Source organism: Camelus dromedarius, chromosome 17, assembly GCF_036321535.1.
Source record: "Camelus dromedarius isolate mCamDro1 chromosome 17, mCamDro1.pat, whole genome shotgun sequence".
Taxonomy (NCBI): domain Eukaryota; kingdom Metazoa; phylum Chordata; class Mammalia; order Artiodactyla; family Camelidae; genus Camelus; species Camelus dromedarius.
In genome coordinates, this window is record NC_087452.1 from 44,497,275 (window position 1) to 44,510,175 (window position 12,901).

The window sequence follows — 12,901 nt, forward strand, 5'->3', positions numbered from 1 at the left end:
ACACCCACTGCCGTTCTTCATGGGCTCTGACAGATCACACCTGGTTGCCATCACACGTGGACACCCTTCTTACCCTGGCTGAGCTCTGAAACCCCATCTTTCCCACACTCAGTGTGTGGAAACCCTCCTTATTCTACCCAGCAACCTATCCCCATGGTCATTTGTAATTTTGATGAATGGAAAAATACTTCATTTTATGAGGAAAAATTGTGTTTTTACCAACTTCTCATGTTAAGAGACTTAATATATCACAAATATCACAAAGCCAAAATTATGGCAACTTAGCAAAATCACCCCCCCCTTATGATCTAGTTCTCTTCTCCTTTACTAAGAATCATGTATTTTCCATTTGTTAAATGAAGATGTCTTTGGAAATTATATAGCTGAAACCTAAACTGGGTAGAATATTTTTGAACTTGTGAACATTTTTTTCTTTGCAGCTTAATATCTGATTGACTTCCAAAACATAAGGCAGCCCTTTTATGTTGAGTAAACACTCTTTGAAAATGGATAAGCCCTTGGTTAAACCAAAATAGTAGCTGTTCCTAGCTTCATATAGCAGTTGTTTTCATTTGCTGTCTATATTCCATTTTAAAGTTGAGATGGGGAAGACCTTGCATCTCTCTTACTCAGGCGTTTCTGTATATACTATAGACAGATACACACATATTTGACAAATTTATCAAAATTAACAAGTCAAAAAAGCCTACACTAATGGCCACTTCTGATTACGACCTTTGTAAAGTTTACCAGGGACTGTATTGTTCCAGGATACTTACTACCTCTAGTGACCATGACACTGTTATTCAAGGGAGACTCAGATTTCAGGCCCAGGTGCTCACAGTGACCCTAGGGGTGGGTGCTGTTTTCCCATTTTACTGATGAGAAAGCCCAGCCTCCACAGTAAGAGCACGCCCCCATCACACACAGGCTGAGGGGCAGAGGCTTGGTGGGCCCCCAGAGCCTGTGTGCCTTGCGCAGGACTGCAGTGCCTCCCTGTGTTAGAAGAGGCGGAAGAGAATACTTTGTCTTAACTAATTCAGCACCTTAGGTTTTAATCGTTTGTATGATATAAACAGTTCCATTTTTCAACAAATCATGTGTGTGCTTTCTTTGGCAGAAATGACTTTCCTGTCAGTCATCTCTCCAGACCATTATATGACAAGTCATTTCTGATTATCTTCTAGAGTAATTACAAAGCCTGTACTCGTGGAGAAGAGAACTGAGTTCCTTTGAAGAACATTTTCTTGTGACTTCCCTTTATTTAGCTGGAATAACATCAACTCTTACGACAGTGATTCTCTGACACCTGTGAAAATGTGATACTATAACTTTGCAGGAGTGATTTTTACGGGGTTTATAGAGATGCATTTATTCAGCTGCAGTAGTTCTTGTTAAACCAGCAATATTGATCTCATGTTGGTGTATACAGATGAAGTTATAAGACAATTTTTATTCTCCAAGTTAAGATTGTATCTTTGAACTCAAATTTCTTATCTTTCGTGATTCTGCTCTGCATTTTGCAGATGTTCTTCTTGGTCTTCCAGCCCTAATTTGGTTCCCCTTAGTGATCATTTTTCCCAGATTACCTCAAGTTTAGTTCAGTAATCAACATTTTGTGCTCTGTGAAAGAGTGTTTGGGAACCAGAGGTTCTCAGTGCTCTTATTACAGTTCCATGAAAGTTGTTCTAACAAACTTCCTTTTTAATAGTCAGTGAATGTCATCATTACACTTTGGTTCAGTTTCCCTTCCGTCATCTGTTAGTTTTATTCCAGTGGAAGTCATCTGTTCTAATAGTTCAGCTTGATTCCCTTTCCTCAGGTTTCTGAATCGTCTTAAGTGAAATAGAATTTTTCTTTCCCTACTTGTAGTTGTGGGTTCCCTGAGACATACAGTGTTAGGCCATTGGTATCTCTAGGTCAGAGGCTGACCAGCTGGCAGGATGAGGCACAGTAGCTTCTGTTTTTATGGACCAATAGTGAAATATCTGGCAAACTGCAACCTCAAGGTTTGTTTTTGGGAAGAGTACTCTTTCCTCCTGAGCCTTTCCTTTTGTAGGCAACAACCCTCCCCAAAAGGCCAGCCTGCCCATGCCAAGTAGATGCACAGAGAGTACAGCCCCACGGTGTCAGCTGTCTTTCCTGGAGACTTGGGAGGAGGAGTGACCCCAGGTGTGCCTTGTAGGCTCAGGCATCCTATTCTGGGATTATTTCATTTCAGAGAAGGAGTCAGGAAAAATAATTTATGGCACAAGCCCAGGCAAATGCTTGCCCAAGTCCCTCAAAGCCTGAATTTATCATTTAAAAAAATGTAGGACAACTCTGTTATTTTGTAGTGCTCTAATGTGAACTTTTGGATTTAACTGTCTTTCTTTTAAAAATGATTTAAAGCATTATCTGATGACTTGTAAAATAAACAATATGTCCTTTAACATTCATAAAATTCATGAGTTCATAATTATACATTTAAAAAGAAAGCAAAAAGAAATGAAAACTCCTTGATAGCCACTGGGCCCAACTCTTGACTCTGAAATTTAAAGGGAAATATTTTAAGTGTATTCTGCCTTTTCTATCAAACTGTATTTCAGGGTAATTAAAACAGCTCTAGTTGATAAAGTCACTCTCTGCAGAAGAATTTCAACCCATTTTTAACTCCTAATAATTGATTCAGAATATCAGTGGGTAAAATCATTAGTGAAAAGATTGACAGGGAACTTTCCAGTGGCAGGATCAAGTTGTCACCAGGTGGATCCAGTGACCATTGTTGGTGTCACTAAAAACAAAGTGCCCAGACACGGGGTGACTCCTGGCTTGACAACGTAAAAGTGTGTAAGGACAAAGGGAGACACTGGGATTTGCTACAAATACTTCAGGAAAAAAAGCTGGAGGCACGGGGGACAAAGATGATGTAAGAATGGTAAAATCTTAATAATCATTAAATCTGGATGATGGGTGTATGAAGGTTCATTATACAATTATCTCTTGTGAATTTTTATTATAAATGGTTTTGAACTAGTATTGATGTTTTGGGAATAACAAATTGAAAAGAATGTTACTTAGTCATTTTTCTTTGTTTTTGTTTTTAACAACCAACTCTCTTGTTTCATAATGTTATATAAAGTTGGCATCCCTGTACTTGTGAAAATTAACTTACAAAGTTACAGAACTAACATCATGTCCTTTTGACAGATCTTTCCCTAGACCATTCTGACCTGGTTGCAGAGTTGTTGAAGGAGTTGTCTAACCATAATGAACGCGTAGAAGAAAGAAAAATTGCCCTCTATGAACTGATGAAACTGACACAGGAAGAATCTTTCAGTGTTTGGGATGAACACTTCAAAACAATATTACTTTTATTGCTTGAAACCCTTGGGGATAAAGAGGTAAATTGCTGACTGTGTAAACAATAGCCTGTTTTTTCTGCCTTGGATTGCCTCTCATTGCCTGTTAGTCAAGCACTACACACACTTAGAAATTGGGGAAATGAGTCTTTTCTGCTGCTGCCTTCTGCACAAAATTTTTACTATAAAGTACTACTCAACCAAGTACCTTGATGATTTTGAACAACTGACAACAGGAAAAATGAAAGATTGCTGACAGAATTTTTATAGGAGAGTACTTTTTTTGCATATTTGAATTAGTTGTTCAGAAGTAAAATGTCCTTGTTGATAGTCAGAATGTAGTTGGTTCTTGATTTCTTTAAGAAGTATAAGTTTTCAACTAGAGATGTGAAAACTTAATTATGTAATATATCACGTACTTCTTGCAGTTGTCTGCAATTCCCCTAACCAATATTAAGACCCTTAAGTTACAGAATGTTAAATGTAAAAGATTGTCTACAACCCAAAATATTAAAAACATTCAAATATTTCTTCTTAGCCTACAATCAGGGCTCTGGCATTAAAGGTTTTAAGAGAAATCCTAAGGCATCAACCAGCAAGATTTAAAAACTATGCAGAACTGACGGTCATGAAAACACTGGAAGCACACAAAGATCCTCATAAGGAGGTAAGTTACCTGATGGCTAAATTATTGTAATATTTGTAGTTTAGTTATCCACCCTCTGACCCAGAAAAGGCCTGTAGCTTATTAACTGACTGTTACAAAAGATAAAATTGACATTTTTAAGTTATTACAGCTGAAATTAGGCCTGGGTTTCCTGACTTCCAGTGTATTTCCTACTGTATCTTCCCAAGCACCTCTCACAGATTGAGAGCTTAAGTGAGACGCTAACAAAGTAGCAGCAAACACATTAACTTTTACATGTTTTCAAGACCATCTTTAGCAATTACAGATTCCAATAAGAATATAGGCAACTGTTTCTTCTCTTCATTGCAAAACCCGTGCCCTACTACCCCTCCGCTCCAAGCCCAATACAGAAGGGAAAAAAAAATCATCGTAAACAGCAGGGGAAATGGCCTGTTAACTTGATAACATAGTGATGAGATGATCTTTGTTTTATTTTGTAATACTGTCACAAAGGGGGATCAAGCATTCCTGGAGCTGAGGATGCCCTGTGATGAGCAGGGTCTCCACACGGCTGATGCAGAGGACTCCGCTCAGTTTACAGTCTGGGGAAACAGAGCCTCCACTCCCCTGCGGAACTAGATCACAGCATGATCTAGAAATTGCTTAAATCATTAAATCACTAAATCAAGCCAACATTAAGAGAACACAGAAGGAAGAATGTTGTAATAAAGCCCTGTGTGTCCATCTTCTAGCTTCAACAGTTATTGACGTTTTACCAATTCAGTTTTATCTGGACCCCCACTTTTTATATTTGTTTACTGTAGTGTTTTCAGAGCAAATCCCAGACATCATGTCCTATTATGTATCTCATAAAGTTTGCACCTCCAGGACACGGTGTCACATTTTATGGAGTTACTTCCTAGCTAAATGTTGACCTCTCTGTTTCAGGTGGTGAGGTCTGCTGAGGAAGCTGCATCAGTGTTGGCCACTTCCATCAGTCCAGAGCAGTGCATCAAAGTGCTTTGTCCCATTATCCAAACTGCAGATTACCCAATTAATCTGGCTGCAATCAAAATGCAAACAAAAGTGATAGAGAGAGTGTCCAAGGAAACCCTTAACCTTCTTTTGCCAGAGATTATGCCAGGCCTGATACAGGTAAGCAGCAAAGCTTAGAGGAATAAGCTAAGTATGATGCATTTGGTCTCCAGTTATTTCAGGCACTTTCCAGACAACACTAGTGGCATGACCAAGCCTTCCTGCTGTCTCCGGTGTTCAGAGCAAAGACTTTCCATAACGAGCTCTGCAGTGGGGCGGTGGGGTAGGAGGTAGAATACAGATAACGTAAAACTTACCATCTGGCCATTTTAACTGCAATTCAGTGGTACTAAGTACATTCACAGTGTTGTACAACCATCACCACTGTCCATCTCCAGAACTTTTTCTTCATCCCAAAGAGAAACTCTGTATCCATCAATTAATAACTCCCCATTTCCCCACCCCCAGACCCTGGTAACCTCTGATCTACTTTCTAGGTTCCTTATGTAAGTGAAACCATACAGTATTTGTCCTTTTGTGCCTGGCTTATTTCACTTGGCATAATGTCTTTAAGGGTTTATCCATGTTGTAGAATGTATTAGAATGTCATTCCTTTTATGGCTGAATAATATTCCATTTATTCCATTATTCATTTTTATTTATTCTAATATTCCATTATACATTTTGTTTGCCCATTTATCTGTTGATGAATATGTGGTTGTTTCCTTTTTTGTTTTTTTAGTAACAAATATTGCAATGAACTTCCTTGTAATGTCTTCTTATATTTGTCTATTTAGAAGTAGAATTCTTAGGTATTGCCAGATTTCTCTCCAACATGCTAATACTAATTTACCGTCATTGACTAGACATAATGTGGTTTTTTTCTATGCACACAAACCCCAAAATATAAACACTTCAACAAAAATGGTATCATATTTTGTTAAATGCTTTGCTTAACTTAATCATAGGTTATGAACTTTTTCCATCCAGTAAATAATACTCTGTAATGCAATTTTAATGGCTAATACTATGTAGCGTATATATTGAGACTCCACTTGAAGAGAATTAATCATTCATTTCTTTGTGCATCTACAGTATTATCTTTGTGACTCTGTTCTAAGCCTAATACTACTAACTTATGAGGTCCTTGAAGATAAGATCCAATCTCTTTCTTCTTTATCTATGCTTTGGTTGTTTAGAACAGAATATACATAATATGTGTGTTGTACATACAGTGGGTACTGAATAAATGTTTGCTGAATAAATAACTTAGAGTAATGGTAGGGATGAGACATATAATCAGCTTAATTCATCCTGATTATAGGAGTGCACTGACTGTCAGGCCAAGGGGTTTAGGTTTTATTCGGTAGTGAGGAGCTTTTGAGTTCCCTAACACTGAATGCTTTAGGAAAGTTAATTCATAGGTTTTGTCCAGGGTGGATTGGCAGAGGGACAGCCTCAGAGTCAGAGAATTGCAACTTTTCAGGCTAAATAAGAAAGAACCTGATATGGAAGGCTGATAGTGGACTGGGGGAGCCGAAGGGGAAATGGAGGAGGGAAGGTCATGTCTCTGCCTGAAACAGTGAGATAATTCCATCTGGTCAGTAAAGCTGTCTCTCCTCAGCACACTGGAGATCTCCTCTTTGAGTTGCACTTCTGTCTCTTTAGGATGGTATGCTTCTCAGATCCCGCAGGTGTGCTAACAAGGACTTTTCTCCCTAGGGTTATGATAATTCAGAGAGCAGCGTTCGGAAAGCTTGTGTCTTCTGCCTGGTGGCTATTCACGCGGTAATTGGTGATGAACTAAAACCACATCTCAGTCAGCTCACTGGCAGTAAAGTAAGTAGTGCTGCTTTGCTCCAGAGATGGTGGCCATAGGACATTCTTCAAAATTTAGTTGTGTGTGTTAAAGGGTGAATTTGTTGTCTGGCTTTTAATTAGTCAGGCTTTGAGCATCCAGCTCATTCCTCTTACTGTTTGCAGTTTAGCTGTTTGTACTTTCATTGTATCACTCAGGTGAAGTCAGCAGTTTGGTAGAGTGCTTGGTAGACTGCTGTGAGAGAAATGCCTGCAACTGACTCTTCCCACTCCCACACCCAAATCCTTAACCCCAAGGATTGTTTAATTAAAAATAAATAGTTAGTAGGGGAGAGGGTATATAGCTCAGTGGTAGAGTGTGTGCCTAGCATGCAGGAGGTCCTGAGTTCAATCCCCCGTGCCTCCATTAAAAATAAATACATAAATACATAAACCTAACTACCTCCCTCCCCCCCCAAAAAAAAACAAAGAATAAATAGTAGTTATATATTCATGGATGTATATGTCCCAAAATGTGGAACACTTGAACACTTAGGAAATCTTTCCCTATGAACTATGACAATCAAATATTTGGTCTCCTCTTTCTGTTCTTATTATGATCCAGATAAACATGTAATTTTGATTTGGTATGTTAAAATAAATTTTCCAGTTCGTCCTTAAGGCTTAAAAAAGTAAATGAAATCAGTTGCTTTCTGGTTTCTTTGATACTATAAAAACCTTGAAATTTTGTTCTAAAGGGTGAGGATAAACTATGTTGAATTATACTTTATGAGCAAGACACTTCATTTAAAGAGTTTCCAAAAATCCTAACAATTGTCATTACTGTAATCAGATTTATTTTTAAAGTAGCAAAAGGGCAGAAAAAATACATATAAAGGAAAAAGAGCTCAGGTGTATATTACATTAAATACCTCTGCAAGTTACAGACAGATTAAAGCAGTGGTTCTTAACCCTTTCTGTGTTACAGACCACTTTTAGATTTAGGTATAATCCCATCCCTAGAAAAAGAAATACATACAGAAAATTTTACACATAGTTTCAGAGGGTTCAGTGAGCCTCTGAATCCCATGGACACCAGGTTAAAAACCCTTTGGTCACGGAATTAATGTAAAAAAGCAAACTTTGAAAAACAAAATGATTTTCTAAGAAAAACATATCCTAACTTTTGTGATAAGTTTAAGTTAGGTCCTGCCTGATAATCCAGAGTTGTCTGTAAAAGAATTAAAATTCAGCACTTTATTAGAATATGAGGCAGCCTGTAATCATGTCACATGAAGACAGTAGGGAGATGGAAAAAATATTTAGGAATGACATTAAATGGAAAAAGATAGTGAGCAGGATTGGATGTGCTTTGATTAGAAACTATAAAAATATGATCTCATACAGTAAAGACTGCACAATGACACAGAGAAATCAACAACGTTCTTGTTAGGAGGGCAGTGGCATAGTTGTCTGGGGTCTTCAGTGCTGGAACCTGTGTGCCTGATTTCCTCTCCCAGCCCATTTCTTTCTACTCCTGGGACCTGAGGCAGGGATGGCACATTCTGTATCTAGATTTCCTCATCTATAAAGTGTTGTGAAGATAAAGAGAGATAATGTCAAGGGGGAGAAGGTATAGCTCAAGTGGTAGAGCTGCATGCTTAGCATGCATGAGGTCATGGGTTCAATCCCCAGGACCGTCTCTAAGAATAAATAAATACTACATAAGCCTAATTACCTCCTCCCACCAAAAAAATAAATTAAATAAATAAACTTTAAAAAAGAGAGATAATGTCAGGCAGAGTATTATATAGCACCTAGTACTCAAATGTTTGTCACAATGGTCTTAATGGTAACTTCCTATTCTAAGTTTACTCTTAAGTTTTGTATGTTATCACTATAACATCTTTTAAAAAAGCATGCTAGAATACTGAGTCATGAACAAACTGAGACTTAAAAAGTTTTTTGTAATTCTTAATTATTGACAATAACTGGGGCATTATAATAACCCCTCAGTCTAAAATATCTTCTGAGGCTCACCTATGTGTGTAATTTCTTTAATGAGCATCTTAAATGATTTAGAGAATCTTGCTCAAATGATATGTTTTGGCTTGAATCTGCAGATGAAGCTACTGAATCTTTACATCAAACGTGCACAAACAGGTTCTGGAGGAGCTGATCCCACTACTGATGTTTCTGGACAGAGTTAGTGAAGCTGATGGAAGTGAACCAGGTCTCTCAAAGAAAGGACAGACAGACCACCCTCATCAACGAAAGGAAATTTTCAAATACATCTTTTGGAACTTACCACTGTTTCCCAGTCTTAGTTTTTTGTTTTGTTTTGTATTTTCCGTAACAGAGCTATCCTCAGTATGCATGTAACTTTTATGATAGTTATTCCAAATTCAAGAAGAAACAGTATTAACATCAGTTGATCAATACAAAGGAATTTTTAATCTAATTCATCATTTCACATGTTTGTGCTTCTGTGTCTTCCCATTAATCTTTGCCAGTGTTATGATTGTATAAATTTTTTTAAATGCTGGTTAAACAGGAATGCTTAAGGCTTTAAAAGTTTAACAGTCTAAAACATTTTTTGGCCTTTATTCAAAAGCAGAATAATAATTTTATTGCTACTTTGAGTTTTGTTCTGTATCATGTCCTATGCTAGAAATATTGAAATGATGTGAAACAAAGCAGGAATAATTTGAACTACAGCTGGACTCTGTTGGTGTTATGGTGATAACATGTCATTAGTTGCAACTTCTTTGGGGTGATCTGTAGTTTAAAACTAAGACTCCAAAGAAATGTTCCAGAATCAGCCAGTTCTATAAAACTAATATCGTTTGTTGGTTATTGATCTTGCCATCTTTATTTAAAACGATGTCCTCTCTCTGATCCCTTAAGAAAGCTGCACCAAATCATCAGCCTGTGTTTTTCCTGATACTTATTAAGATAGAAGGTTTCATTGCAGGGTTTTTTGGTTTGTTTATCTTTGTTGTGAATGATGCTTTTTTTATTTATTAATATCAAATTCACTTATGAATAAACTTGATAATGGAAACAGACAAAAAAAAATCAAGTGCATGTGTGTCCTTGACCGTCTTCTGTTTCTCATTTAATAAACAAACTAATTATTGAGACATGGGAGTCGACCAACACCTTTTCCTTTAAATGGTGGAACCTGGTTTCCTTTTACCATGAAATTGTCTTACTTGAAAACGTTGATCCTGATGAGAGAGAAGATGGTGCCAAGGCTGTTATCTTTGAATAATGGGCTCAAATTCTCTACCTCTTCAGGGCTAATACTTTTCACTGAGCTGCTGCCTTTTGGAAAACTACTTAAAGGGTGATTTTCTGTTACTTTTTAACAAATTTTTTTTAATCACCTTTTGCTACACCTGTTATTTTCATGTGCAGCCAACTTTCAAAAATTACCAGTTTTGGTGAAAGGTAAATTAGATAATTTGGAACCAGGATACTAATGATTGTGCATCTTGACTTTTTTTTTTTTTTTTAATCCTAACATAAAGTGAATTTGACTGGAAAGGCAAATAGCTATTAGGGAAGCAATTTGCTATTGTTACAGAGTTACATGTACTTTCTTTGTTTAACTGAGAAAAATGTAGAAATGTATGTAAAGAATTTAAGACAAGAGTACTGAATGGATGATTTGTCATAGGCTTTTACCTTCCTTTGTTTTTGTTCTAGCAGCAGGAAAATAGTTTCTCTATATTCCCCCCCCCTTACCTGTAACAATTTTGTTTTCTACTGTTAATTACGTTATGTATTTATAGTTCTATGCTTACTGTTGTGCATATACTGGCAATAAAACTGTACATAACATTACTTGAGAAAATTAACAATGTATATCAGTGGTTTTTTGCTGTCTCACTGTGTGACAAGTCATTTATCGCATATTTAGGGTTTTGGTTTTTTTTTTAATTTTTGGGAAGTCCTGTGTCAGTGGTATTCTCATGAATTTGTAAGTACATCTGAGGAGAAAAGATTTGTTAGGAGTAGCAACCACAATCCAATGTATATAACTCTATATGCATGAATATATTATAGTTCATCCTTACAAAGAAAAGGTACTTTAAACATTTAACTCTTCTCAGTAATGGTTTATGTTCTGTGACCTTTGATATGTCTTATAATCATTTTGAATCTAAATACTGATTTAATTTTGACTTCTTCTTTTAAGGTCCTGCTTTAACTACTGTTAAGAACTAAATAGAGTGACTTAATGCTGAATAACTCTCCTTGAAAACTTAGAGCAAGCACCTGGCACCTAAAGGCAGGCATTCAAGAAATGAATTGAGTAACAGAAGAGTATGGTTTAATGTGACGAAGTTAAAGCTCAGTAATGTTTAAAATTCTATAATTTTAGTTGATAAGACTATAAGAAAGTTATTGTTGACTCTTCAGATTGCTATATACAATTACCTTTAATTTGTTCATTCCAGAAATATTAACATGTCAGCTATTAAAGAATGGTGGTAAAAAGCTACTGGTTAAATTTTTTCTTTCTGCTTTTCTTCCCTAAGCTAATTATCAGTGTTATTCACTTACTTGTGCTGCTGAAAACTAATTAAAGGCATATAATTCCAGGTTGTAAAACATGTTTGTTTCTTTTGGGTTTTCAAAATCTGTAATAGATTATTATAAGAAATGGTTGAACCTAAGGTTTCAAATTTGGAGTAAATTTGCTATGTTCTTTTGGATTTTATTCTTACAAACTTCAGGTCAACGTGATATTTCACCAAGTTATGTCTTACAGAAAAAAACTAAAATCTTCAGGCCAGATCTATTTGCAAATTCAAGTTTTTCTTATTATTGTTAATTTAGAATAATATTTACAGTAAATAGAAATGCAGATTACTGTGTTACCACATAATACATGAGGCGTTTTTTTTACATAATCTTTGACATCTTTGCTTCCTGTATTCTGATTTATTGCAGTTAATCAGTATAGTTTTATAGCTATGGAAAGAAAGTTCTAGAATTAAGCTTTTAAAAAACTGTCATTTAAAATGTCATCCATCTCTGTTGTGAAATATTTAGAAAATAATGAAAAACTGAAGGAAAAAAAATTACCCCTAACAGCACCACTTGAGATGATCTGTGTTGCTATTTTGTGAAGTAATAAGACAATGAGTTTGATTTAATGCTGAAAACTGTGAGGGAACATTAAGTTTTGTAAGCCAGAGAATAGTAAGTTTAGAACTGGCTAATATTTTGAATGCTTCTGTTGTTCTTTGCGTGTATTTAACAATACATTTTGAATATAAAAATTTTTTTTTTCTATAGGATGACATCTTACAGCAGCGAAATACTCCTTTGTTTGTACGCAGCATAATCCTGGGCTGTTGCTCTTCACGGATCGTTCTTGTAACAAATGGCTGTATCTTTAGAGATATTCTAGTTACTTAGATAGCTGGGTTTAAATTATTCTTGTAAAAATAACCCAAAATAGAACAGAAAGATACAAGAAATCTTAATACGGGTCAGAATTTCAGTATTTCAAATTTAACCTACATTCATCCGTGTAACATATCTGGCGAAGTAGAGCAAATAAGCGTGATAGAGTGTGGTTAATACTATAATAGAGAGTAACACAAGGTGTTGATGGGAGCTGGGGAATCCAGGTAGGGGGGCTACACATAAAGTGTAGTCATGGAAGGCTTTCTGGAAGAAGAGGTGATGCTTAAACTTAGTGCAGAAGCTTATAGGGCAGGGAGAGCAGAGGGAAGCCAAAGAGCAGGGCAGTGCTGTATGAAATAAGCATTAGGGCATGTCACTGGAACTTTTTACCCATGGCTACTTTTGGTCAGTATAAAAACTCACACACGCTCTTAAAATTCCCATAAAATATCCCACAAAAATCTGCATTCTTATAATCAAGAAAGCTTGGATATAGCTTTTCTTTCAGTGGTTTTAGTTCAAAAGTTTTCCTTTTCTTAATAAAGTTAAAATACTGAATTTGCTTTCCAGACTACCGAACAGGTCATTTGTGTCTTGCCCACTGGTCATCGTTACCCAGCTTAATTTTGCTGGAACATGGGATACCAGTGGGGAATGACCCCGATTGAGTACTAGA

At 36.4% G+C, this 12,901-nt stretch overlaps 1 protein-coding gene across 50 annotated transcripts in view; it reads left to right on the forward strand.

Annotated features, from left to right (window-relative positions):
- CLASP2 (cytoplasmic linker associated protein 2) overlaps positions 1-10,667 on the forward strand; it is a 152,447-nt gene extending 141,780 nt beyond the window's left edge. For all 50 annotated transcript variants that reach the window (XM_031469841.2, XM_031469849.2, XM_064496759.1 and 47 more), the window contains 5 exons: positions 3,190-3,383; positions 3,880-4,008; positions 4,918-5,124; positions 6,727-6,843; positions 8,925-10,667. In XM_031469841.2, coding sequence (XP_031325701.1) covers positions 3,190-3,383; positions 3,880-4,008; positions 4,918-5,124; positions 6,727-6,843; positions 8,925-9,011 — 734 coding nt within the window. In that variant the 3' untranslated portion in view covers positions 9,012-10,667. The remainder of the gene's footprint in view (positions 1-3,189; positions 3,384-3,879; positions 4,009-4,917; positions 5,125-6,726; positions 6,844-8,924) is intronic.
- Positions 10,668-12,901: the final 2,234 nt, after the last annotated feature.